The following is a 26,607-nucleotide window of genomic DNA, read 5'->3' on the forward strand; positions in this document are numbered from 1 at the left end:
CATGCATCGAAGCTTCTCAGCTGTGCTTGTGCTAAGAAAAGGAAACATTTTAAAAATAACATAACATTATTGTCAATGTAACTTTTTTTAGGGTCTGTCCCTGAGACTTATTAATTGTCATCGCGAAGCAGAGCCTTACTGGAAATTGGAGGCATTTGAATTGAAATTCCACGTCCCACGTGGAATTGCATACCTTCTGGGGATTCCCTCGTTTTGCTGGGAGACTTCAATGCTCACGTGGGCAATGACAGTGAGACCTGGAAGGGCGGATTGGGAGGAATGGCCCCCCCGATCTGAACCCGAGCGGTGTTTTGTTATTGGACTTCTGTGCTCGTCACGGATTGTCCATAACGAACACCATGTTCAAGCATAAGGGTGTTCATATGTGCACTTGGCACCAGGACACCCTAGGCCTCAGGTCGATGATCGACTTTGTGGTCGTGTCGTCGGACTTGCGGCCATATGTCTTGGACACTCGGGTGAAGAGAGGGGCGGAGCTGTCAACTGATCACCACCTGGTGGTGAGTTGGCTTCGATGGTGGGGGAAGATGCCGGTCAGACCTGGTAGGCCCAAACGTGTTGTGAGGGTCTGCTGGGAACGGCTGGCAGAGTCTCCTGTCAGAAGTAGCTTCAACTCCCACCTCCGCAGAACTTCAACCACGCCCCGAGGGAGGTGGGGACATTGAGTCCGAATGGGCCATGTTCCGTGCCTCTATTGTTGAGGCGGCTGACCGGAGCTGTGGCCGCAAGGTGGTCGGTGCCTGTCGTGGCGGCAATCCCCAACCCGCTGGTGGACACCGCGTGAGGGATGCCGTCAAGCTGAAGAAGGAGTCCTATAGGACTTTTTGTCCTGTGGGTCTCTGGAGGCAGCTGATAGGTACCGCAGGCCAAGCGAACGCGGCTTCGGTTGTTGCTGAGGCAAAACTCGGGCATGGGAGGAGTTTGGAGAGGCCATGGAGAACGACTTTCGGACGGCTTCGAGGAGATTCTGGTCCACCGTCCGCGCCTCAGGAGGGGAAGCAGTGCAGTGTCAACACCGTATATAGTGGGGATGGTGCGCTGCTGACCTCACTGACGCTAGGGTCGGTGGGAGGAGTACTTCAAGACCTCCTCAATCCCACTAACATGCCTTCCACGAGGAAGCAGAGCCTGGGGACTCTGAGGTGGGCTCTCCCATCTCTGGGACTGAAGTCACCGAGGTGGTCAAAACTCCTTGGTGGCAGGGCCCCGGGTGGATGAGATCGCCCGAGTTCCTTAAGGCTCTGGATGTTGTAGGACTGTCTTGGTTGACACGCCTCTGCAACATCGCATGGACATCGGGACAGTGCCTCTGGATTGGCAGACCGGGTGGTGGTCCCCTCTTTAAAAAGGGGGACCGGAGGGTGTGTTCCAACTATAGAGGGATCACACTCCTCAGCCTCCCTGGAAAAGTCTATTCGGGGGTTCTGGAGAGGAGGGTCCGCCGGATAGTCGAACCTCGGATTCAGGAGGAACAGTGTGGTTTTCGCCCTGGTCGCTGAACAGTGGACCAGCTCTTCACCCTTAGCAGAGTCCTGGAGGGTGCATGGGAGTTTGCCCGACCGGTCTACATGTGTTTTGTGGACTTGGAAAAGGCATTCGACCGTGTCCCTCGGGAATCCTGTGGGGGTGCTCGGGAGTATGGGGTACCGGACCCCTGATAAGAGCTGTTCGGTCTCTGTACAACCGTGTCAGAGCTTGGTCCGCATTGCCGCAGTAAGTCGAGCCCGCTTCCAGTGAGAGTTGGACTCCGCCAGGGCTGCCCTTTGTCACCATTCTGTTCATAACTTTATGGACAGAATTTCTAGGCGCAGCCAGGGTGTTGAAGGGGTCCGTTTGGTGGACTCAGGATTGGGTCACTGCTTTTGCAGATGATGTTGTCCTGTTTGCTTCATCAGGCCGTGATCTTCAGCTCTCTGGATCGGTTCGCAGCTGAGTGTGAAGCGGCTGGGATGAGAATCAGCACCTCCAACCGAGAGCATGGTCCTCAGCCGGAAAAGGGTGGAGTGCCCTCTCAGGGTTGGGGGAGAGATCCTGCCCCAAGTGGAGGAGTTCAAGTATCTCGGGTCTTGTTCACGAAAGTGAGGGAAGAATGGAGCGTGAGATCGACAGGCGGATCGGTGCGGCATCCGCAGTGATGCGGGCTCTGCATCGGTCTGTCGTGGTGAAAAAGGAGCTGAGCCGTAAGGCAAAGCTCTCAATTTACCAGTCGATCTACCTTCCTACCCTCACCAATGGTCATGAGCTATGGGTAGTGACCGAAAGAATGAGATTGCGAATACAAGCGGCTGAAATGAGTTTCCTCCGCAGGGTGTCTGGGCTTTCCCTTAAAGATAGGGTGAGAAGCTCAGTCATCCGGGAGGGGCTCAGAGTAGAGCCGCTGCTCCTCCGCATCGAGAGGAGTCAGATGAGGTGGCTCGGGCATCTGATCAGGATGCCTCCTGGACGCCTCCCTGGTGAGGGGTTCCGGCACGCCCAACCGGGAGGAGGCCCCGGGGAAGACCCAGGACACGCTGGAGGGACTATGTCTCCCGGCTGGCCTGGGAACGCCTTTGGGATTCTCCCGAAGAGCTGGAAGAAGTGGCCGGGAGAGGGAAGTCTGGGTCTCTCTGCTTAAGCTGCTGCCCCGCGACCTGACCTCGGATAAGCGGAAGAGAATGGATGGATGGATGGATGGATGAATTGAAATTTGAGATCAGAGAGTATAACGGGGATGCGAGGAATACAAACTCTTTACCCTGAGCAACTGCCAGTAAAAATAGTTGCCTCAATTAGGTTCTTTTGCAGACACGTGACCTGAAGTCTCATGCTGTTACAAAGTCTTGGTGGCTGTAAGGTTTTCAGTAATATTAGTGGTGTCCCAGCCCTCAAAATTGGATTATGCTCAGTAGTGCCTGGAGGGTTCAGAGTGTGGAGAAACCCTAGGGACAGCGTGTGTATTAATTTTTGGATTTTTCTGTGAGTATTTGGTGGCAGCGTCACAAAGTTGCTTCTGCAAGACCGCTTTAGCTGCGGAGCTCAGCTCAGAGCGAAATGAAGTGAATGAAATGAGGTGAATGGGAGGGGAGATGATGGCGTCAATCCCCCTCACAAACACAGTCTCTCGGAATTTGTATAAGCAATTTTAACTTAGTTACAAAGTGATCAAAACTCGCTTATACCCCTGCGCCCCTCTCATTAAACTTGTATCCCACAAATATCATATTAGTAGTGGGCATGACAAACGCCAGCAGCAGCCTGTCTATGAACTTAATTCAAACTTACGGTTTACACCGTGCTTTGTTTCAGAAGTAGCTGCACTTATGAATATGCTTGTGTGCATCACTGTGCATGACAAACGCCAGCAGCAGCCTGTCTATAAACTTAATTCAAACTTACGGTTTACACCGTGCTTTGTTTCCACAGTAGCTGCACTTATGAATATGCTTGTATGCGTCACTCACTCGCTTCTTATTGTTTCGCTGCCTTCTCAATTGTATAATGCATGTTTTCTTCAGTGCTCTTTGCAGCTCCTCCTTGTTTTCTATGTACTGCCTTCACAGTCAGTTCACGTGATTACGTGGGAGGCGTGATGACGCCACATACAACTCCGCCTCCCACGGCCATCGCGCTGCAGTCTATTACAGTATATGGAGAAAAAATAGGTTCCTGTTATGAACATTAAATGTAGAATTTAGAAATGAAACCTGCCCAACAAAGTAAGTTGTAAGGAATGAGCCTGCCAAATTTCAGCCTGCCACCTACATGGGAAGTAGGAGAATTAGTGATGAGTGAGTGAGTCAGTCAGTGAGTCAGTAAGGGCTTTGCCTTTTATTAGTATAGATAGTTGATTCAGTCTTCTTAGAGAAACATGACAAGAAAAAAAGACGGAACATAATTTTTACCTTAACTACTTTTCTTTAGTGTTGCTGCAGGACTACCATAAAACCCCCTTTCCTCCCACTCCCCTTCACCTATATCAGTATATATAAATCAAGGAAGTGAATGCCAGAACCATGTACTGAACTGTGGCAAAGCGTTGTGAAATGTGTAATTTGATACTCTTAAAGAAAATTTTATTTCTAAAAATATTTAAAGGTAGTATATAAATATGGTATTGGATGTGTATGTAATTCTTTAGGTTCACACTTAACTTTTTTATATTATTGTTTCGTAATGTAAAAAACAAAAGTTACATGAAGATGCTGTTCTGACCAAAGCACTGCCTGACACAATTGCCTCGTTGCTGGCCCTGGGTACGACAGTATTTTTTTAATTCATTAAACAGTTTGCATTAATTGGAAAAATTAGCATGTTAACTTTCCCAGGCCTTATATATATATACACACACACACAAACACACACACTTTATATATCACTTTAAAGAAACAAGTAAACAATTTGTAACTATGAACCTATAATTATGATCTCATCCAAACCTTTACTTTCAAAATTACTTTTCATGCCAGTCCTTCAAACAATTTCTGTTTACCAGTAGGGGTTTTTGTGCTGCAGTTCACAGATCTTCTGTTGAAGTTGCCCCACAGAAGTTGAGTGTGTTTTTATTTATTTGTGGGGTTTTTTTTGCGCATTTCACATCTATACTAATAAAAGGCTAAGCCCTCACTGACTGACTCATCACTAATTCTCCAACTTCTCATGTAGGTGGCATATACAAGCATATTCATAAGTGCAGGTACTGCGGAAACAAAGCACACGGTGGAAAAAGTCAATGTCCAGCTAAAGGAAGACAGTGCAAAAAATGTGTTAAATTGAACCACTTCGCTAAAGTTTGCAGGACTGGGAAAGGTAAACCCGTGCATGCAGTGTGTGATGTCTCACATAAAGAGGAAGACGAGCTGACAAACACAGAATATAACTTGAACATAACACATCCTCCAAATATGAGCCTGATTTAATGAAATAATGATAATCAAATCCTTGATGACAGCAACACTCATAACAGTCACAAAACAATTACATTGACAATCATGTTACATTATGTTTAAAATGTTTCCTTTTCTTTTTCATAACTTCTTTAACACACTACTCCGCTGCGAAGCGAGGGTATTTTGCTAGTCTGGAATAAACTTAATTACTGTATATACATTCATACATTTTCATACGAGCTTCTTCAAGTTCTGAGGTCTTTGCCTTTTCTAGCAGCTATGGGAACATGGCAGGAAACAGCACATACATCTAAACCATTCACACAGTGTCCAGTCAACCTAAACAGCACATTTTTGGCATGCAAGTCAAAAACTGACATATTCAGAAACAGTAGGGTAAAACAATGACTTTGATCGATGTGGGATGGTTCTCCACATGAAACTAAGTGACAGCATAACGTGATTTAGTAACATTCGATCAAAGAGCGGTCCCCTATTCAAGTTTCCGCAGTCAGTAACCTTTGATCAAACGGTGTGTCCTCTTCAACTGGAAATGTCTTTATGTAGTTTTTTGTTTCACTATGATATGTGGTAGATACATAATTCTGATTTTCATACAAATAACAATGATTATTTCCTCCTAAATATTATTTTTGGAGGTGTCTGCTTAATTATTCATACTGCCTTATGTTGGGAAACCTTTGCTTGAGTAATTAATTTGTATAAAAGTGGACTTACTGTGAAATGAAAGTTTTCTCTCAAAATTTGAGTAACTGTTTTTCAAATTCATGTTGGCTTGGAACTTGAGATGTATAAATATTTCTTTTTAGGAGGATAAGTCATGTATCAATTTTTAAGTCCAAGTTGAAACACTCGTAGTTGTGTGATGAACTGTTTTTTTTAGCAGTTACAGCTAGTTTTGTGATCATTGTAAAACAGCTACGTCTACCTACAAAATTTGATGTTTTTTCTGTTTGCAGGAATCCCTTCCACTGATGAATCAGTGAATTCATTGCTTACTGTGATGCATAGTGGTTCTCAGTCTAAAGCTGGCTCCCAACACTTTTCTGACTGTGGAGTAAATGAGTGGGGTAGTAGTTCCACCTCTGGAACTGGTAACAACAACGGACAAACGGGAAATGTATGTATATGGAAATGTACTTTTTATTTGAGATTACCCTACATATTGGTTTTAGTCTATGGTGGACTTTTTATAATGGATTAATCCATTTTTACCCTTTTTGGAATTTTATAGTCTAGCATGCCTTGTCATTGATGATAAAATATAGAACAAATTGCTGGTGAACTTTTTTTTTTTTTGTCTATAGCAAAAATAGTGGTTTTGGGCATTGCTTGAAACCTGAGCTTTGTATGTTGAATGTGACATTGTCTGTGCACTCATAAAGGAGTTCTAAACTCAAAAATGACATATTTTAATATATTTCTTACTCAATGTACTTTGTAGTGATTGTCGAGGAAACAAAAAAGAGAACATAGATAACAAACTTTCTGATAGACAAAAATGTTCATAAAAAAGCTCACATTATTTGTATAATCTACATGTCACGTCATCCAGTTGTATGCTGTCAATGTGCAGAGGCATGCATTTTTTTTTTGCTAAAGCATTGGGGCATGAGGCGAGTCTTTGACCATATGATTATTATTTTTTTTATAAATAATGTTTATTGCTTTCAACCTTAATAGTAAAATTCCATTAGACAGTGGGTGTTCTCTTAATCTTCTTTCCAGAAGTCTTTTGCCTGTTACATTTTACATTTTTTTAAATCATGGATTTTGTACTTGATTCTATACAACAAGCAAGCAACATTCAGTTGAAAAACAAATACAACAAAGTACAATCTAACCATGTGTTTTATCTTGGTAGAGTAATATGTATATTGCTCTACTGTCCCCTATTGTATTATTAATATGTAGCCTTAGAATACCTAATCTCACAGACTTACCACTGTATATAACTTATCCCCACCTTCCCTTCTATATCTATAACCTCAGGCAATTAGATGTAGTAAAAAGACAAGCAGGAGTTAAGTTACACATAAAATAATGTATTACTGATAATATTCATAAATAATAACAAAATGCAAAGTACATTTGAATATTGGCAACCATACAACCTGATAAAATGGTGATGTGTAATTCAGGTGGCACACAGACTTGCAATTACTTAAAATGTCTCTAGTTAAGGCATCGTTGGTGCTCAGCTTTCAGCCACATGTCTGTTCAATATGGCTGCTGAGCTGTGCTCTTCATTGTGTTGTCTTCATCATCACAGGTTAGCAAGAGAGATGCTTCTTCATATGTGGGTCAGTCAGAGAGATGCTTCTTCATCATATGTCAGTCAGTCAGAGAGAGAGAATGTGGTTGAGCAAGTACATTTATAGATGTTCTCTCCAATTCCTAGAACCAATAGGACATCATGGTACTTAAAGGCCTCTGAGACTAGCCAATTCCAAACAGCCATACCTCAGACCAATGGGTGAAATAGAACATCTTATCTCCTGCCCCCCAAGACCATATATTACACTAACCTGGCTTTATGTGGGGGATGGGAGAAAAGACTTTAGCAAAGAAATGCTCATCAAACTGGTTTAAGACACATCCCCAAATCCTGTCGTAAAATTACAAAGAAAGTCGTAAACATGGGGGATAAACAAGAATACCTCTCACCAAGGTACCACTAAATTATAAATAAAGACATACAAAACATTTATCAAGTTATATGTAAAATCCTACATCACAACACTCCACCCCGATGAATGTTTTGTACAGTGTCTTTATACACAATGTCTTTAAATTGTTTCAAGAGTCTGATGCATAACTTGTGCATTGATTTGCAGTATTTGCTCTCCCAGTGTTAAAAGTTGTCCGTGATCATTTGTCCATTACATATCTTCTTTATTTCAAAGACAATCTGAAGAACTTGGAAGGCTCCCGATGACTTGTATCTGCTCCAGCTTGCGTCAACTCTTTCTGCAGTCTCCATATGTCATCAGATCTGGTGGTTCAAAATGAGACAAGTCCACACCTTCCACTAAACTAGCCCACTACAATTGAGTCTATTGTGTGAATTTTTAATCTGTACTTGTTCTCTGTCTAACTGCTAATTAGACCCCTGTCCCAAACTATCTGTTTAAGCATATGCAGCTGTACAATTAACATCAAAATTTGAAAGGTAACATGCCACAGGTGCCAGTACAACCACTTCTGCCCAAGTGACAGCACATGTGCCACTGCATAAACTGTTCACAAACCAACATTTGTGGCCCTCTGCACACATTTGGGGTTGACTTAGTTGCCTCTTGTGCTTTCCTACCCATGGTGCAACTCTTGACTGCCATCAGCCTTTACCAGTATAGGCTGGCATCACCACCATGAGACATCAAAGCTATGCAACTCTCATCATTCCCCCCGTAGGCCACCCCTAGAGTTGTTTGCTCACCATATGCATACTCATTGTGCTAAACACCTCGGTTCAGAATTGGCCCACTGGTCCTGTGCCTGCACCATAGCCGACAATCTCAGCAGGGCTTCCATATTTTCCCAATTAGACTATACCTAAACATCGGAGCCCATATGTCTTGCAAATGTATCAGCTGCACCTGCTTTCCTGAAAAGTTCACCAATTTTCTTAGTATACATTTTCCTTAATATTATTAATTATATTAATTATCCCACTTAATTAATTAATACCCAGAATGTATACTTTATGAGCCCAAAATGAATCCCCTTATTTTGGCATTCCTAACTGGTTTGTTCAGTTTCCACCCCTTGGAATATAAATTTGCTGCAGTAATGAACAAACCTTTCCTTTTAAACTATAGCTATTGTGACTAGTCCTATTATTGCATGACTTGTGGACTTGTTACTCACTTAAACCCCAGTAAGTGTCTTTTTCTTGCTGTCTCTTCAGTTCTTCTTCATGTCTTTGTCTTTGTCTTTGCTTGTTGTCTTTTCTTCATTCTGCTATGTAGGCAGGTCTGCAAAATGGAAGGTGACAAAGCAGTTTCTGTCCATCTCATTTTCTTGGCTGTCGACCTGGTGCCAAAACTCAAACTTTGCTTCCAGGCATTCATTGGAACAGCTTGGCACTAGTGCCACGCCACTCCAATGTGCCAATGGTAACCCGATCTCCTGCATGGATTTTACTCTGCTAATTGCCTTCACTATTTATTACCTGCACCAAACCAAAGTCCATAAAAACCTTACAATAGAAGTAGCACTATTGCAAAAGGCCAGAAAATTGAAACAGAAATAACTATTTTCCTTTCCTGTCTTCCTGCACTACCCTTCTATTTTTTTCATTGCCTGTGTGTCCTTTTTTATTGTATGGTAACTGCTACCTGAAAGTGTGGACTGAAGCCTCTCCAGAACCCAAGTTCTAAATCCAGCATTTCTGCTAAAACTGACCTGTGTTCTTTACTAAAGACCAGCTCACTTTTCTCCATTTTATTGCATGGAGAGTCATAGGCTGTCTTTTGAACAACTGGTCAGTCAGGTTTCAATTACTGAACCTAAGTGTGTGTGCTTTTAATTACTGCTGGCCCTAGCACAGCTGTTAGGACCTCACACCCCTGTGCATTCCTGGCTTCCTGCTGAGCTTGTAAAACTTCCTGCTGCACCATCCCCATCCTTTGTTCTTTGGCTTGTCCTGTTTCATTCAAACCAACTCCTAAACTGGTGCACTTTCTTTCCAACTCAGCCATTCTTGCACTAGCACATTCAGACCTTTCACACACAAGCACTTGAATTCCTTTCATTTCCATTGTTCTTTGTTTTAATTCCACACTTTCTTTACTCAGTATCAATATGCCAATATCCAGTTCATGCCCTCTAGTCAACAATTGCCATTCACACTCACCAGCTCCTCTGCCTTCTATCTGATCTCTTTGTCCTAAATCAAATTTCAGTGCAGCACTGGTTACCTTTCCTAACAGTGGTGAAATATCTATCAGTGTAGCATGCTCTTTAAATACTGGACAGACCTCAGAATTACTTGGAGATTGTGGTGCAGTGGAGAATAAAGGAAGAAAACACCCTTGCTGTTTTTCCTTCCTTTCATCTCTCTCCTTTTCCTCACACTCACATTCCCACTCATTATCTGAGCACACATCTGTCTCATGTAAGTCACCCACCCATGTTTTAGGGTTACAGTCCGATCTGGTTACTGTTGCCCTAACTTTCACCATGGGTGGTTTACATTTCTTTTTCCACTTCTTTCACTGCTTTCTACTTTAGCAGTGGGTGTTCTACATGCTAACACTTCACAATTATCACACCAACTGTTACATCTTTCAAAACTCTCACTCAACATTCCACAACTTTCACTTTCATTCACTTTGCTATTTTCTTCCTTATCATGATCTTCCTTATTACCAATAATACAAGCTAGTAAACCTCTTATAACAGCAGCTGTCTTCTTTAAACCTGATCTCTGTTTTCTTGCTTTTAATCCTTCCAGCCCCCTTCCATTTTGTGGCACACTCAGCTCAGCTTCTGCTTTCTCTACCTGAACTACAGGTTTCCTAGCTTTAGCCTGCTTCCTCTGCCACTCCACTGGAAGATGGCTGACTTTAAAATGAACTTAGGCATTTCTAAGTCTACAATTTCTCTAATACAATTTGCCAAATTCGTTATGGGTTGGCCTACTTTTGCCCCTGTAAGCAAACATACACATACATACACAAAGATTCTAAACAATAAGTACCATATGAATGACGAATGCATGTCCCATCACTCCCTAGCACTTTAACCACTTAAATGCCGTATGAATGACGCATGCATCTTTCACCACTCCCTAGCACTTTAATTAGGGACTCACTACCACCAGTACTAACAAACATGCGGGTGTCCTTGTGACACACATGAAGTCTCTACACTTTGTTGGTTATATTCCATTCAGCAACCAAACAATGTTTTACTTCCACCGCATTTGTACACTGGGTGCCCTAAAATTCACATACATAAACAAACACATACATCAAAACAGTATTTGCAAACAGGGTGCAAAACTTGGTTACCCCAAAATCCTGCCGACTACGCCAATTGTTTTATCTTGGTAGAGTAATATATATTGATCTACTGTCCCTATTGTATTATTAATATGTAGCCTTAGAATACCTAATCTCACAGACTTACCACTGTATATAACTTATCCCCACCTTCCCTTCTATATCTATAACCTCAGGCAATTAGATGTAGTAAAAAGACAAGCAGGAGTTAAGTTACACATAAAATAATGTATTACTGATAATATTCATAAATAATAACAAAATGCAAAGTACATTTGAATATTGGCAACCATACAACCTGATAAAATGGTGATGTGTAATTCAGGTGGCACACAGACTTGCAGTTACTTAAAATGTCTCTAGTTAAGGCATCGTTGGTGCTCAGCTTTCAGCCACATGTCTGTTCAATATGGCTGCTGAGCTGTGCTCTTCATTGTGTTGTCTTCATCATCACAGGTTAGCAAGAGAGATGCTTCTTCATATGTGGGTCAGTCAGAGAGATGCTTCTTCATCATATGTCAGTCAGTCAGAGAGAGAGAATGTGGTTGAGCAAGTACATTTATAGATGTTCTCTCCAATTCCTAGAACCAATAGGACATCATGGTACTTAAAGGCCTCTGAGACTAGCCAATTCCAAACAGCCATACCTCAGACCAATGGGTGAAATAGAACATCTTATCTCCTGCCCCCCAAGACCATATATTACACTAACCTGGCTTTATGTGGGGGATGGGAGAAAAGACTTTAGCAAAGAAATGCTCATCAAACTGGTTTAAGACACATCCCCCAAATCCTGTCGTAAAATTACAAAGAAAAGTCGTAAACATGGGGGGGATAAACAAGAATGCCTCTCACCAAGGTACCACTAAATTATAAATAAAGACATACAAAACATTTATCAAGTTATATGTAAAATCCTACATCACAACACCATGCAATATGTATATATAAATACACATAACCACACAGATGTATCTGTTTTTTGTAAGTATTAACTTTGAACTTTCTGATAGGATAAGAGTAGTGGTAGTAGTAACATTGTCATGTGTACAGAATAAAATGAAACTCATTGCCACTCACTGGATCCATCATAAACAAGAATGTGTTGTTTAAAGTACATAACTTAATTGTAATTAAGAGACAGCCCAATCAGCTTACCTGTGTTTCTTATACCTGTGGTTTATCTGCTAGTCAGTAGAATACCTATCTTGACCAATGGTACTGAGAAGAACAAAATGTTATAATAGTTTCATAAATAAACTTTAAATGGCTTGGCAATTACAGTACACAGCCTATTAAATCAGAATGAAAAGATTAAATATTTTTGACACTTTCTTAATGCAGAAAATGCCATTCTTTGCTTTCATCAAGTCAATAGGTAGTTTGACTTGCAGTTTTACGTTTTTTGATGGTTAAAGAATGTAAACATACTACACCAATGGAAAAGCTGTAGTATTCTTGCTTTGTGTTGTGGCTATTACTAATTCCACCCAAAGCAATCTCTTCTGCAACCTGCTGTGTCCTACCATTGCAGATCAATATTGAATACATTTGTGATTTATTATTTGTTTATTTATAGCATATGATATTGGTGTGGCAGAAATATAATTATTTTTGGCTTTATAGGAGACAAAATATGTATGCATGTTTATTTTCTTTTTAAGTAATACTTTGTTTGAAAATTTGTATTGTAATTAAACAGTGCTTTTGTTGTAAAGATAGGTTAAGGCATTGCCTTGCCATAAAGTTAGCTTCATCTTATGGCATATTCGCATTCTGACTGCCAAAACAGTAGAGGTTCACCTGTATCTTAACAGTTCTGATCAGAGTTTTGGTAATACAGAAGATATTGTTTTTAAATTTTACAGTGTTCTTTTTCTGGAGAGAAACCTTTTTCTAAAAGTGAACAAAACTAAGTGCAATTGCTAAACATCATCATATTTTGTCTTTTCAAGAATAATTTAAGCACAGCGATTTAGTAGTGATGTATATATGTATGAGATCTGTAGTTTGGAAAATTTATTGTATCTGCTTCTTTGTTGCATAATTTGGAACATTGGAACATAGAAACAAAATCTGTGTTTCACAATTTACTTCTGTTTTAAGGCGTTTTAAAGGTACATTTCTGAAGGTTAATTTTAGTGATGAAATATACCCATACCTCTAAAAAACTTGTCTTCAGTAGTTACTGAAGTATCATGTTGCATCATGTAGTGAAGTTTGTAAAAATATGACTTTAAAATTAGAAATGAGAAACCTTACACACTGTGTGTTACAGTTGTAGTAATGCAATTTGGAGTCATAAGACATGATAATGTAGTTTAAAAGATTTGCAGGACGTGGATAAAAATTGAATAAGTCTTTTAATGGTAACATCTGTAGTTTTCAGTTTATGTGTTTATGGGAACAAGTTACAACTAATTTAGAGTGTTCTAATTCCCATTATATTGGAATCATATTTAACACTTTATCAGCCCCTGCAATAAACTGATCCCCTTTTCTTGGCTGTTTTCTCCTGGGATAGGCTTAACCCCCAAAAAAGAATTAGTGGTGTAAGAGTGGTATGTTGTTGAGTTTAGGTGTGTAAGATATTATGTAATGAATCAAGGAAAAAATACATATATAATGATGAATCATGGCAGTTGGTTGTTTCTGCATCCCTTGCTGCTGTTGTCGGAATGTAAGAAGTGTGACAAATAAGTAGAGAACATTCAGTTTGTTAACCTCGTTTACATGCGGTACTTTTTAAAAGTTGTCTAAGATTTTGATTTCACTATACAACTTGGTCATTTTTTCCAGATTTCTATGATCCTTTGTATGAAGAAGTGTTTTTTGACTTCTGCCTTAACCTTCCCTTTAATTTTCATTTGTGTCCGTGAGTATATGAATCGCTGTTTAATTGAAAGAATGCAGATGGAAGATTAACAAGGTTTAATTTCTCAGCTTCTTAGAGTGGGATTCCCTTTAGCCATACCATATACTTAGTTGCTCTTCTGTCAACAGCTTCGAAAGCTAATATATCTTTTTTTTTTTTTTTTTTGCATGATGACCAGAATGGCACATAATACCCCAGATGCAGTCTGACTAGCACCTTATACAGATTTATATTAAGCAGTTTTTACAGTATAACCTAACATTTTTGCCTATTCAGTTGCTGATGATTAGAATGTTTTATCCGTGTAAACCAAGTTTTTTCAAAGATCGTTTCCTGTTGATCAGCATCACCCATCTTATTTATATTTAATGCTTATTTGCCATGTTGTATAACTGTCAGGTTATCTACATTAAACTATGTTTTCTACTTGTTTACCCAGATTTGAAGTCAGTACTTGTCTTTTACAAATTTTCTTTTTATGATGTCTACTCAGTGTTTGGAATCCCTGCAACTCTGGTGTAATCTATGAAATTCTAAAAAGTCAGAGGCATACATCTACTTGCTTGTAGATATCTCTGCTTCATTTTAGCTTCTGGTGTAGTCTACTTAGCCTTGTAAATTATGTTAAATAAAGAGCTGAATAAAAAAATATTTGCTCATTGGAACTGCAATTGCAGATTGTTGAGCAAAGGGTACCTGTGGAGTAAACTTTTTTTATTGTTTTTTGTAATAACTTTTCAGATTATTCCTTATTTTTCCAAGTTTCAGTGGGAGGTACCCACAAAACAAATTGACCTGTTCATTGATAACATTAGATATTGAATTCTCCATTGCAATTATAAAAAAGGAACATCTATGTTTGTAGTACTTTATGTTCCTCAGATATTACAGAATGCCAATGATATTTCAAGAGGCATATTTTTATAATTCCTTGTCTGTGCAATGTAATGTATAAGATTTTTCTCATCCTTTTAGAAGTAAAATCATGATTTTTGATGGTTAGCATAGTATATAGTAACAGACAAAAATGAAAGCTTATCCTTAAATTTTAAGGGTGTTTAAGTTTGCAGTGCCAATGCTGTATGTGAGTTGTTCATGGTTATACTGAAATGTTAGTATGGAATTAATCTACGTATTCTCATATCCAGAACCACTGTCCTTTTCAAGTATGTTTTCTCCATGGTAAAATTATACGCTAAAAAATCTTCAGATCGTTTGGACTTCCCTTATCGTAAATATATAGCTATTAATAAAAATGTGAATAAATGTACTTTCTCATCAACGAGCAAGATCTGAGTAGTTTGGCCCAGAATGAGATAAACTAAACTGATTGTTTAGTATCCTCTAGGGTATTTTAGATATTAGCATGCATTTAAAATGCATGTATAAAGTTGAACCTTCTTTATGCAATAATCTTAAATAAGTTACTTAGATATTCTTGAACTATTCATGAATGTAAAAGTGTCATCAATATTTGGTATAAAGCTTATTTATTTAGGAGAACTTCAAGAAATACCAGTATTCCCAATAAGTTAAACCTGAAATCAATACTTCATTTTGTGTCACCCTGTAATCTGACATCTGAAAACCTATCAAGTTGAAAAGAGAGAAAAGCAAGCAGTGTTTTTATTAATTTATTTGAAATCAACTTGGATAATGTTTTATGGCTGCTATGTTTGTGATGGTCTTTGGTAGAATAAATTAATCATGTGTTAGGTTTTTAGCCACTGTATTTATAAGGTACATACATAGTCTTTCTTCTACAACAGCAGTCATACCTTTTAGTGTAGGCTTAGGTTAAAAAACAATAATTCTACAGAAAGACACAAACCAAGAATCTTATGCATTAGGAAAAGAATAGGCCACACAAGTTTTACAGTTTTAGGTTTAATTTTGTAATAAACAGTTTTAATCTGTTAGATAGATAGATAGATAGATAGAGACTTTAAGACTGTATAGTTATGATTAACATGACTGAGGGAAAACATAAAAAAAAATTGAAAAATTGTCTGTGTAAAAAGTTTTTTTTTTTTTTCCTTCTTTACAAAATTTATGTATGTATATGGTTTCTTATTTTGCCCCATTACTAAGCTACTCTTAAGATAAAATAGAATTTCCTGCCAAGGAATTATCCAGTACTATCTCTTATTAGGGGCAGAACAAGAACAGAAGGCTTAAATCGGTAGTAGAGAAGCCTATTTAAGAACCTCTGTACTTTTTCCCTTTAGGTTTCTTGCTCTAGTAGTCCAACTGTTACATCAAGCTCAGGAAGCAACAGCTCATTATCCCCTATTGGACCCATCAGCAGGCCCAAATCCTTTACTAATGGTAGCTTATGTTCAGAATCCGCAACGTCCAATGTATCATCTCCGACATCTCACTATCCAAAAGCACCTGGCTTTGAACGCGAGGATCAGGTATATAAAGATTCATTTTTCTTTTATCTCCCCCAACCCCCAGATAATGAATCCTTGAGCTTAGTCTTCCGTTACACTCAGTCATTGACAAGGGGTATCCACTGTCATTTAGGAGAGTTTTGGTATACTTATAAACAGCTAGAGTACAAAATGATTAGCAATACATGAAAGCAAATAAAGCCCATTGGTAAAAACTCTTTTGTTTTTAGATCTCTGACTTTCAAGTGTTTTTTTAATGCCACGTCACATTCATTTTAAACGTTCAGATTGCCTCAGATTGGTACTTGTGCATTTTATCAGCTCGGTGAACATACCAGAGTGACATATTAATACACAACTATTATCATTTTTACCTTGGGTTACTTTATTATGAGGTAATAACTATTTACTTTGTTATTGCTAAATGTATGGTGGTATTAGTGTGGTGAAATCAGGACTTTGTATTGCAGAAAAACATACAGATGTGTTTTATATGAAAAGTGCATTTTCTAGTTCATTACGTTAGAATTGTTTCATTTTTTTTCTTTCAAATCTTTTCTCGAGTGCTTTGTTATATTCTGACACCAGTGTTTGACTTTTATTATACAGTAGATTAAGTATATTGACTGAGCTGCACATCAAATTATTTAATTATGCTAGACTGCTTCTGTCTTGACCAAAAAATAACCCATTTCTTCAGCAACTGAAAACAATTACATGCGTCTGTATATTAATTGTTCATGTGGAAATTCAGGCAATTACTTACCTGCACAAAGTAGCACTCCAGGAAGGGTGCTGGAAGATTGATTGTAATGGAAGTAATATAAGTGTTGCAGGCTCATACCTCTTTTATGCACTTATTTAACTCTTTAAAAAGTCTGAATTAGCATAGGCCACCTTAATTCAGTGTGTTTACAGTTAATGCAATGATTTACCTTGAGGTAGAAGTACATAATAAACAAGAATACTTGTATCAAATATTTTGGAAAAAAACTCATATTCATAATCACTGATGTTAGAATAGTCTGAAATAATACCCCTTATGCTTATCTTTGAATTTTCTCATTTTTAACTTTCTGTAAGTGGCTTTTAGAGGGTTAGGACTACTGGTAAAGAATCAAATAATCAAAATATCATATTCATGGTCAGCAACCTGGAAATACAGTAGCATAAAATGACATTCATCTTGCCAATAATACTGATCCCCAGGTTTTCAAAGTTTTTTTTTTTTTTTGACTCCTAGTATCCCATTAGGGTGAAGCCCTGAGGTTGGTTGATGTGGCATGTACAACCTCAAGTCCTTTTGATCATTTTTGCTGAAGACACCTACTTGTGTACTCTTTATAATAAAGGTGAAATTTCCTTCACACAATCTGATCTAAAAAATAGGGCATTTTTTTGTGTATAGAGTGCCAATAATAAACACAGCAATGTCTTGTATAACTATACACAAAGGTGAGTTGAGTGGTATATCATATGTGGGAGTTTTCTCATACTGCTGAGTCAGGAGGTGCCTAGCCAAACTGAAGTGATTTCAAAGTTTTTATAAGCTATTCTTATGAACACAATATAAACTTATACAATGTAGTGCTTGAACATTTATGAATCCATAGTTCTTCAAACATTACATAATTTCTGTACAACACTAAATAGAACCTAGCCCTAATTTTACTAAAGGAAGCAGGGTTAAGTTTCCTAACTGTGAATTATTTATAATAATTGGTACATATATTAAAGAAAATAATAATTATAAATATTCCTTCATGTGCAAAAGTAAGTGAAGTTTGTAGAGCACTTAGTAGTTGCAGATCTTCTAGTAATTGCCACAGAATCTGTTTATTGTAGTTAGATTGCTGTCTGTCATGTAAAGTGGTGGCTGTCCGGCTATGAATCTGCACTAGTATCAATGTTTGTCATTTCAAATCCTGTTACTGTCAGAATGAATCCTGCTCTGTTGGGCTCTTGAACAAGTCCCTTAATTAACCTAAAAGTCGCTCAAGGGGAGCTGTACAATGGCTGACCTATCTTTACTACCAAAGGTCATATAGAATAACCATTTCTCCTTAGCTATTAATAAAGTATATCAAATCAGAAAGTTTTCCAGTGGAGTTCCATGAAAGCAGGTTAAAGCAGGTCCACAGGCTTCTAAAAAATATCCTTGCAAGGAACACAGTCAGATCTCTTTAACACAGGGCCTAATGAGTCATTGATTAACCTAACTTGGATGTCTTTGTTATGTGGGAGAAAACCAGCAATACCATTAGAAGGACTTGCAAACTCCATTCAGACAGTGCCCAGGCAGGGATTTGGTTCAGTTGCCTGAAGCTATGAGGCATCATTGGTAACCCTTTAGATGCATATACTCATTCCTTAAAGTAGTTAATGTTTATGGTTATAAAGTTTATGGTTCTCTAAAATGTATGTCCAGTATAGACATACCAATTTACTAAAAAATGTGAAGTTCCAGTATGGAGTATGCAGAGAAAATATATCTAGTCAGGTATGTTGATTCTTTCTAATTTGGATAAAACACAAGATCTTCACTTACACACCAGCACACCTGTCATTCATAATTTGTAAAGGCATGTGTAACAGTGGATGCTGCTTATTGTTGCTACAGGGTAATGTTATTTGCTCTCTATTTTAATCATAATTTGAAAACAAAAATTAAATATTTTCCTCAAAGTTCTAAAAATATCCCTCTTTGGATATAGCTCTCTTTGCATGTTGTTATAGTAAGATTGCCTTGCTTCCTTAGAACTCTCCATCAAAAAATAAAACACATTTGCACTAAAGAATATGACTAATGCATTTGTGTTTTTTTTTTTTTTTTGTTTTTTTTTAAACTTGTGAGGGTCTAGCACCCGTTATCAGGTTTCAGTTCCTGTAATTTCTGGGTATAAGAAATACAACCAGGTATGCCAAGTGTCAGGAATGTAATAAGTACCCAGTGCTTCACTCATATTCACAATATGCACTAAGTATTATCATTAAACCACCGACTGTGAAACATTTGAATTATGTCCTGATACATCTTTGCTTACAATAATTCTTGATGTCACATCTTAAATACCGAATATTTGCACTATGTATGGGAAAATGACTGTCATAACTGATTTTGTGAGATTTTAATAGATTTGAGAAGGTACAATGGAAACTTTATTGTTGCAAAAAATAAAGATGTGGAAGTGAAGAGTAAAATGTGCGACTATCATGTGAATTTGGAAACAAAACTTAATTATGATCAGCGAGGATATACAGTGACTTTAAAAAAAAAAATTCTAGTATCTCTTAATGTAAATAGAATTTTTTCAGTTTAAAGTGGTTTAAATAATCTAAGAAACAAAAATTCCCTAACAATTACATAGAATTATATATACTGTATATATATTTTTCTTACTGAATGGCTATTTATAACTTTTGCTATAGTTTGTATTTTTTTTTTCTGTTCTGCTTTTAGACAAAGAGTCTGAAAAGCCATTCACTGGACAATAGTCAAAAACTGAATGACCAAGACAAACAGGTAATCAATCAGCCATACACTCTGTAAGCTAACATACTTTTGAGTGAAGGTATCTAGAGAATAGGTATCTATAAATTTGAAGTTTTTAGTCCAGCCACAGTCCAGAAGTGTCCTGGATATGAGCATTCTCTTTACTAAAATAAGACTTGATTTTTTTCTTTATTTTTAGAACCTTATATGTGTATTTTCAGTGGCAAACCCACTGGCATCAAGCATCACTTCTAGTATAACTTCCAGCTTAGCATCTAGTATTGGATCAGACAGTTCCTCCCCAACCACGCTCTCAACAATGAATGCCAAAGCGACACCTTTTTATCCTGGCAGCAATACTGTTGAATCAGTAATAGGTAAATATGAATATTTCCAATGTTGGATGTTCAGAGTTTGTTTTAAATGTATTTTTGTTCAAAGTAAAAGAAGTTTCCATAGTGCTAGAAATATACTACATTGGGAATAGACTGCTAGCAAGGGAAGAAGCCTATACTTTGTTACTGCAATATCTGTCCCCACATGATGAGGGTTTGTTGTAAGCAAATGGAGTATGTGGAGGAGTATGTGTTTAAATGGGCGTGTGAAGGAGCAACTGAGGTAGTGACAGCAGCAGCAGTGTGAGTCAGCAGGGCTGGTAATCAATTCAGGTGAGGAGAGCCTGTGATGCAGCATCTATGTCTTCCATCTTTAATGTGTTTTTTACTTTTTTTTTTTTAAATAAGCTAAATTTTGTATTTTGGGGGTGGTGGGAAAGAGAAAGGCTAGGAGGGTCTCTTTTTTCTCAGTTTCAGCTCATTAAGATCCCATTGTTTCACTGATTTAATCTTTCAGGGTCCAGATAGTCCCTGACTTGCCAACATTTTTGCTGGAGAGGGATTCTGAGCTAACAAGCAAATCCTATAGTACCAGTTGCCATAGCAGTGCTGTTTACTGTCTAACCATTTACCTGTATATCTGGCTAAAACTGAGGAAAAAAGAAAAGTGCACCTGTCTAAATTTGAAACAAGTCAGGAAATAATCTTCCTCTATTCATTACAGGGATCTTACTCTACAGTCTACAAACATCAAGGTGTTTTGGAAGATGTGAGGTATACTATAAAGTAGGAAACTAGAAACATTAGTGTTGAGGGGATATATATTATGCAAATGCCTTTTGAATAAAATGTGATCATTTCAGTGTGCAGGGTTTAATAAAATGCAATATGCAAAGTTTCTCTGTGATATGCATACCACTGAGCAATACTGACAGCCTGCAATTTATTTGAACTACTTTAAACTTTGAACGCAATGTAAAATGTTGTACTACTATTTTACCTTGATTTAACATTTTGTTCACGCTTTGTTGCTTATTTTTAGGTTCTGCTCTAGATCTGAATTTTAGTGACATCAACGTAGCATCACTTGATAAAGAACTAGAAGAAACAGAAAATAGCGATATTGGATTATCAAGTAAGAATTTGTGTGAATTGTAGGGTCTTGCAAGAGCACTGATACAATATTAAACCACAGCCTTTGATATATTTTTATTACAGTATTGGCAAAACAAACATTGTCTTTTCGTATCATTTCACTGTGTTATTTCTAATAAAACATCTGAAAATGCATCAAGTTGCAAAGCCAATCTTTAAAAATATTTAGCTCTTCCTGGAATTGTTGTACTACATTGTTTCCTTCCTCAGTCCAAAGACGTGCAGGTTAGGTAGATTGGCAGTACCAAATTGGCATTAGTGTGTAGTTGGGTGTGTGTGTTCACCTTGTGATGAACTGATGCTCTGTCCAGGGTTTGGTTTTACCTTGCGCCTTATGCTGGCTGGGTTAGGCTTCAGCACTTCCCACAACTCTGTTCAAGCAGGTTCGAAATTTATTACATTACAAAGTTAGATTTCTGGCTTATGTTTAGTCTGCATACAAGAAAAAGGCTATAGTGAGATTTTACAATAATCAGGTAACTGGTGGCAAACCAAAGCATGCCTTTTTATCTTTGAAATCACATAGAGCTAGTGTCATGGCAAGAATTTGTGGCCAGCTCTGGAAGAGGCTAACTCACATTTATTAATGACTAGCAAAATACCAGCACTTCGCAGCAGAGAAGTAGTGTGTTAAAGAAGTAATAATAACGTAACATGATTGACAATGTAATTGTGTTGTCATTGTCATGAGTGTTGCTGGCATATATATATATATATATATAAGGGGTGGGACTCGATTAAAAAAAATTAATCTAATTAATTAGAGGCTGTGTCATTAATTAATCTTGATTAATCGTATGTAATCACACAAGAAAATTTGCCCCAAATCACAAGTTTTTTTTTTAATTTAAAAGGGTTTTAGTGGGCGACAGAATCAAATAATAGACATGGACATGAATATTGTAAACTCAAGCTCTTTTAATTTCTGAAAAAAAAATGCATTTAAACTGCATTTCAATTCAAAACAGAAACAAAAATATCATTCCTGGCTAAAATTGGGCAGACTTAAAAATAAAGTGGTATTTTAAGTACTTTAAGTACATTTTCAGAATGGTATTGTCTTTAAATAATATCAAAAATTTCAACATAAAGTGCAGTTTTTCTTCTTAAAAAATAAGGCAGAAACATAAAAGGTAACTTGACCAGCTTCACCTTTAAACTCTAAATAACCTTAGCCAAAATTATTTTGCACATTAGGCTAAAACAGTGTGATCATTAAACATTTTGTAATTAGATGTAATTAGAATTACTAATGGTCACGGAAGTCCAGTGATCCCCAGTAAGAGCCACAAAGTCCGCTCTCTGTAATGCATCTGATTTTGCTTGCTTTTCAGTGTCATAAAGCTGTTGAATTTTACTTGAAATAGTCTTTCGGCGCGGCAGTTGTAAAGTTGGATCCCCTGACGCTAACTGTAGCACATTTTCTAACCCCCTATCTTCCACCACTGTTAGTGGTCTACAGTCCAAAGCAATCCATTTTGCGAGAGAATTTGTAAGTTTGACAGATGTTGACTTACTAATTTTGGTCCTGAAGCCAGTCATTTCATGAGGGTTCGGCTGCCGACACCTTTTGTTGGTACTCGAACTCGTACTGCTAGTGCTAACCGCATACACAGTTTCTGTGCTCGCTGTAACATGTTTTGCATTTACAGTGGTGTGAAAAACTATTTGCCCCCTTCCTGATTTCTTATTCTTTTGCATGTTTGTCACACAAAATGTTTCTGATCATCAAACACATTTAACCATTAGTCAAATATAACACAAGTAAACACAAAATGCAGTTTTTAAATGATGGTTTTATTATTTAGGAGAAAAAATCCAAACCTACATGGCCCTGTGTGAAAAGTAATTGCCCCCTTGTTAAAAAATAACTGTGGTGTATCACACCTGAGTTCAATTTCCGTAGCCACCCCCAGGCCTGATTACTGCCACACCTGTTTCAATCAAGAAATCACTTAAATAGGAGCTGCCTGACACAGAGAAGTAGACCAAAAGCACCTTAAAAGCTAGACATCATGCCAAGATCCAAAGAAATTCAGGAACAAATGAGAACAGAAGTAATTGAGATCTATCAGTCTGGTAAAGGTTATAAAGCCATTTCTAAAGCTTTGGGACTCCAGCGAACCACAGTGAGAGCCATTATCCACAAATGGCAAAAACATGGAACAGTGGTGAACCTTCCCAGGAGTGGCTGGCCGACCAAAATTACCCCAAGAGCGCAGAGACGACTCATCCGAGAGGTCACAAAAGACCCCAGGACAATGTCTAAAGAACCGCAGGCCTCACTTGCCTCAATTAAGGTCAGTGTTCACGACTCCACCATAAGAAAGAGACTGGGCAAGAATGGCCTGCATGGCAGATTTCCAAGACGCAAACCACTGTTAAGCAAAAAGAACATTAGGGCTTGTTTCGATTTTGCTAAGAAACATCTCAATGATTGCCAAGACTTTTGGGAAAATACCTTGTGCACTGATGAGACAAAAGTTAAACTTTTTGGAAGGCAAATGTCCCGTTACATCTGGCATAAAAGGAACACAGCATTTCAGAAAAAGAACATCATACCAACAGTAAAATATGGTGGTGGTAGTGTGATGGTCTGGGGTTGTTTTGCTGCTTCAGGACCTGGAAGGCTTGCTGTGATAGATGGAACCATGAATTCTACTGTCTACCAAAAAATCCTGAAGGAGAATTTCCGGCCATCTGTTCGTCAACTCAAGCTGAAGCGACCTTGGGTGCTGCAATAGGACAATGACCCAAAACACACCAGCAAATCCACCTCTGAATGGCTGAAGAAAACCAAAATGAAGACTTTGCAGTGGCCTAGTCAAAGTCCTGACCTGAATCCAATTGAGATGCTATGGCATGACCTTAAAAAGGCGGTTCATGCTAGAAAACCCTCAAATAAAGCTGAATTACAACAATTCTGCAAAGATGAGTGGGCCAAAATTCCTCCAGAGCGCTGTAAAAGACTCATTGCAAGTTATCACAAACGCTTGATTGCAGTTATTGCTGCTAAGGGTGGCCCAACCAGTTATTAGGTTCATGGGGGCAATTACTTTTTCACACAGGGCCATGTAGGTTTGGATTTTTTTTTCTCCCTAAATAATAAAAACCATCATTTAAAAACTGCATTTTGTGTTTACTTGTGTTATATTTGACTAATGGTTAAATGTGTTTGATGATCAGAAACATTTTGTGTGACAAACATGCAAAAGAATAAGAAATCAGGAAGGGGGCAAATAGTTTTTCACACCACTGTAGATGGTACCGTAAGGTTGAAGTGCCTCGGTGGTATGCAAACTCATTTTTGCACAGTTTGCACAAAACCACGCTTTTATCAAGGCTTCCGTTGGGTAGACTTTTGAAATGAAATTTGCCTCCGATCACTCCTAGCAACGCGCTTTCTTCCGACTCTTCCATTTTTGTAGCTCTGATGTGTGCATCAATGTAATCGATGTACCAGGAAATCATGCATTGACAAATGTTCCCCTTTGCTTGAAATGCAAAGTGTGATTAAATGCGTTATTTTTTTTAATGCAGAGTACATGCATCAAAGCTTCTCAGCTGTGCTTGTGCTAAGAAAAGGAAACATTTTAAAAATAGTGTAACATGATTGTCAATGTAATAGTTTTCTGACCGTTATGAGTGTTGCTGTCATCAAGGATTTGATTATCATTATTTCTTTCAATCAGGTTCGTATTTGGAGAAGGTGTGTTGTTTTCAAGTTACATTCCGTGTTTGTCAACCGTTGTAAAGATAACAGGCTTCATTCATCGAAGTTTTCACCACCCAAATCGGTACTCGTGTAAATGTAAGATGTTCAACAGGCATTCCCGGTATTAAGTTGTGGAAATTGCCTGCAATTAATTTAGCGGTAGCGTGTTTATGACCTTAATTTAATCTTTTCCAGTCCTGCAAAGTCAGTTAACGTGAGCCACTCTGAGTACATGCATCGAAGCTTCTCAGCTGTGCTCGTGTGATCTTGCGATGTCAACGGCTTTATTTAATGTTAGCTAAGACCCGGCACTTAAAAGTTTCTTGCTACAGCGATTTTAACTCCGTTACAAAGTGATCCAAAGTCTCGTTTATACCTCGTGTCTTCTCATTAAACTTGTATCTCACGAATACCATATTCGTCGTAGTAATGACAAACGGCAGCGGGAGTGTGTCTATAAACTTAATTTAAACTTACGGTTCACACCGTGCTTTGTTTCCGCAGTAGATGCACTTATGAATATGCTTGTATGCGTCACTCGCTTCATAATCTTTTGCTGCCTTCTCAATTGTGAAATGGCGTTTTTTGTTCAGCGCTCTTTGGAGCTCTTCCTTGTTTTCTACGTACTGCATTCACAGTCATTTCACGTAATTACGTGGGAGGCGTGATGATGTCACATGCAACTCTGGCCCCCACGGCCATCGAGCTGAACTGTCCATTACAGTATATGGAGAAAAGTAGGTTCCAGTTATGACCATTATGCGTATAATTTCAAAATGAAACCTGCCCAGCTTTTGTAAGTAAGCTGCCAAATTTCAGCCTTCTACCTACACAGGAAGTTGGAGAATTAGTGATGAGTCAGTGAGTGAGTGAGTCAGTGAGGGCTTTGCCTTTTATTCGTATAGATGTAACTGCCGACCTTTGAGTTAGAAGCATTTTACATTGTTTTCCTATGTGTGCCAACATGCACATTGGTCAGTGTCTCATCTTGTCCAAGAGTTTGTCATGGAACACTTTTTTAAAATCAACATGAAATAAATAGTGAGGGGGGAGGCTGTCTTAGATTGGTGTAGTTGAGCTCCTGATTTCAATCCAGTTAATAATGTTTTCTTAGTCTTTTTTTCCCAATAGTAAAACATGGTGTTTGATTTCTCATCTCTATTAAAGTTCAGTACAGTGTGATAAAAGCTAATTTTGTATTCCATATTTTGATGCAGTAAAACTTTCCCTTCCCTTTGCAGGTCAGAGATTATTGGGAGGTTCTGCTCCTGTAAATATACCTGGTTCTCTTGCCCGTTCTTCTTCACTGCACTCTTCGTCTTCTCTGTCAGCTTCTCCACTAAGCTCTTTGTCACAGTCCTTCTCTCAGTCATTACTTTCTGCTGGAATGACCCCACATCAACAACAGCAGTCACATCAGACTGGCATTTCAGATCACGGACTTTTAGGCACTTCTGCATCCTCACAGAACTCCTTAGGTATGGCTATAGCATTTACATTCTGTTTTCAATAAATTTTAACTTGTGCTCTTTTACAGTGGTTTAATTTTGTAAGATTCTATATTATAAATGCATAGTATTAAAGTAAAAATATTTTAAGTGTACTTTTTAGTGTAGCTTTGTTACAGAGGCTCTGTGATTAGGTAGTTAGGTTGTAAATAAATTTCACTTGGTGGCTCTATGGTAGTGTTCTCCCCATGTCTGTGTAGGATTCCTCCTTGTGC

The 26,607-nt window shown here is 38.3% G+C and overlaps 1 protein-coding gene across 5 annotated transcripts in view; it reads left to right on the forward strand.

The window, feature by feature from the left end:
* unkl (unk like zinc finger) overlaps positions 1–26,607 on the forward strand; it is a 97,095-nt gene that overhangs the window by 68,144 nt on the left and 2,344 nt on the right. For 4 of the 5 annotated variants that reach the window (XM_039775705.1, XM_039775708.1, XM_039775706.1 and 1 more), the window contains 6 exons: positions 5,867–6,027; positions 16,019–16,207; positions 19,647–19,709; positions 19,879–20,056; positions 21,057–21,149; positions 26,126–26,362. In XM_039775705.1, coding sequence (XP_039631639.1) covers positions 5,867–6,027; positions 16,019–16,207; positions 19,647–19,709; positions 19,879–20,056; positions 21,057–21,149; positions 26,126–26,362 — 921 coding nt within the window. The remainder of the gene's footprint in view (positions 1–5,866; positions 6,028–16,018; positions 16,208–19,646; positions 19,710–19,878; positions 20,057–21,056; positions 21,150–26,125; positions 26,363–26,607) is intronic. The other variant, XM_039775707.1, reaches the window with a different exon arrangement.

The sequence above is a fragment of the Polypterus senegalus genome, chromosome 13 (genome assembly GCF_016835505.1).
Source record: "Polypterus senegalus isolate Bchr_013 chromosome 13, ASM1683550v1, whole genome shotgun sequence".
Lineage (NCBI taxonomy): Eukaryota > Metazoa > Chordata > Cladistia > Polypteriformes > Polypteridae > Polypterus > Polypterus senegalus.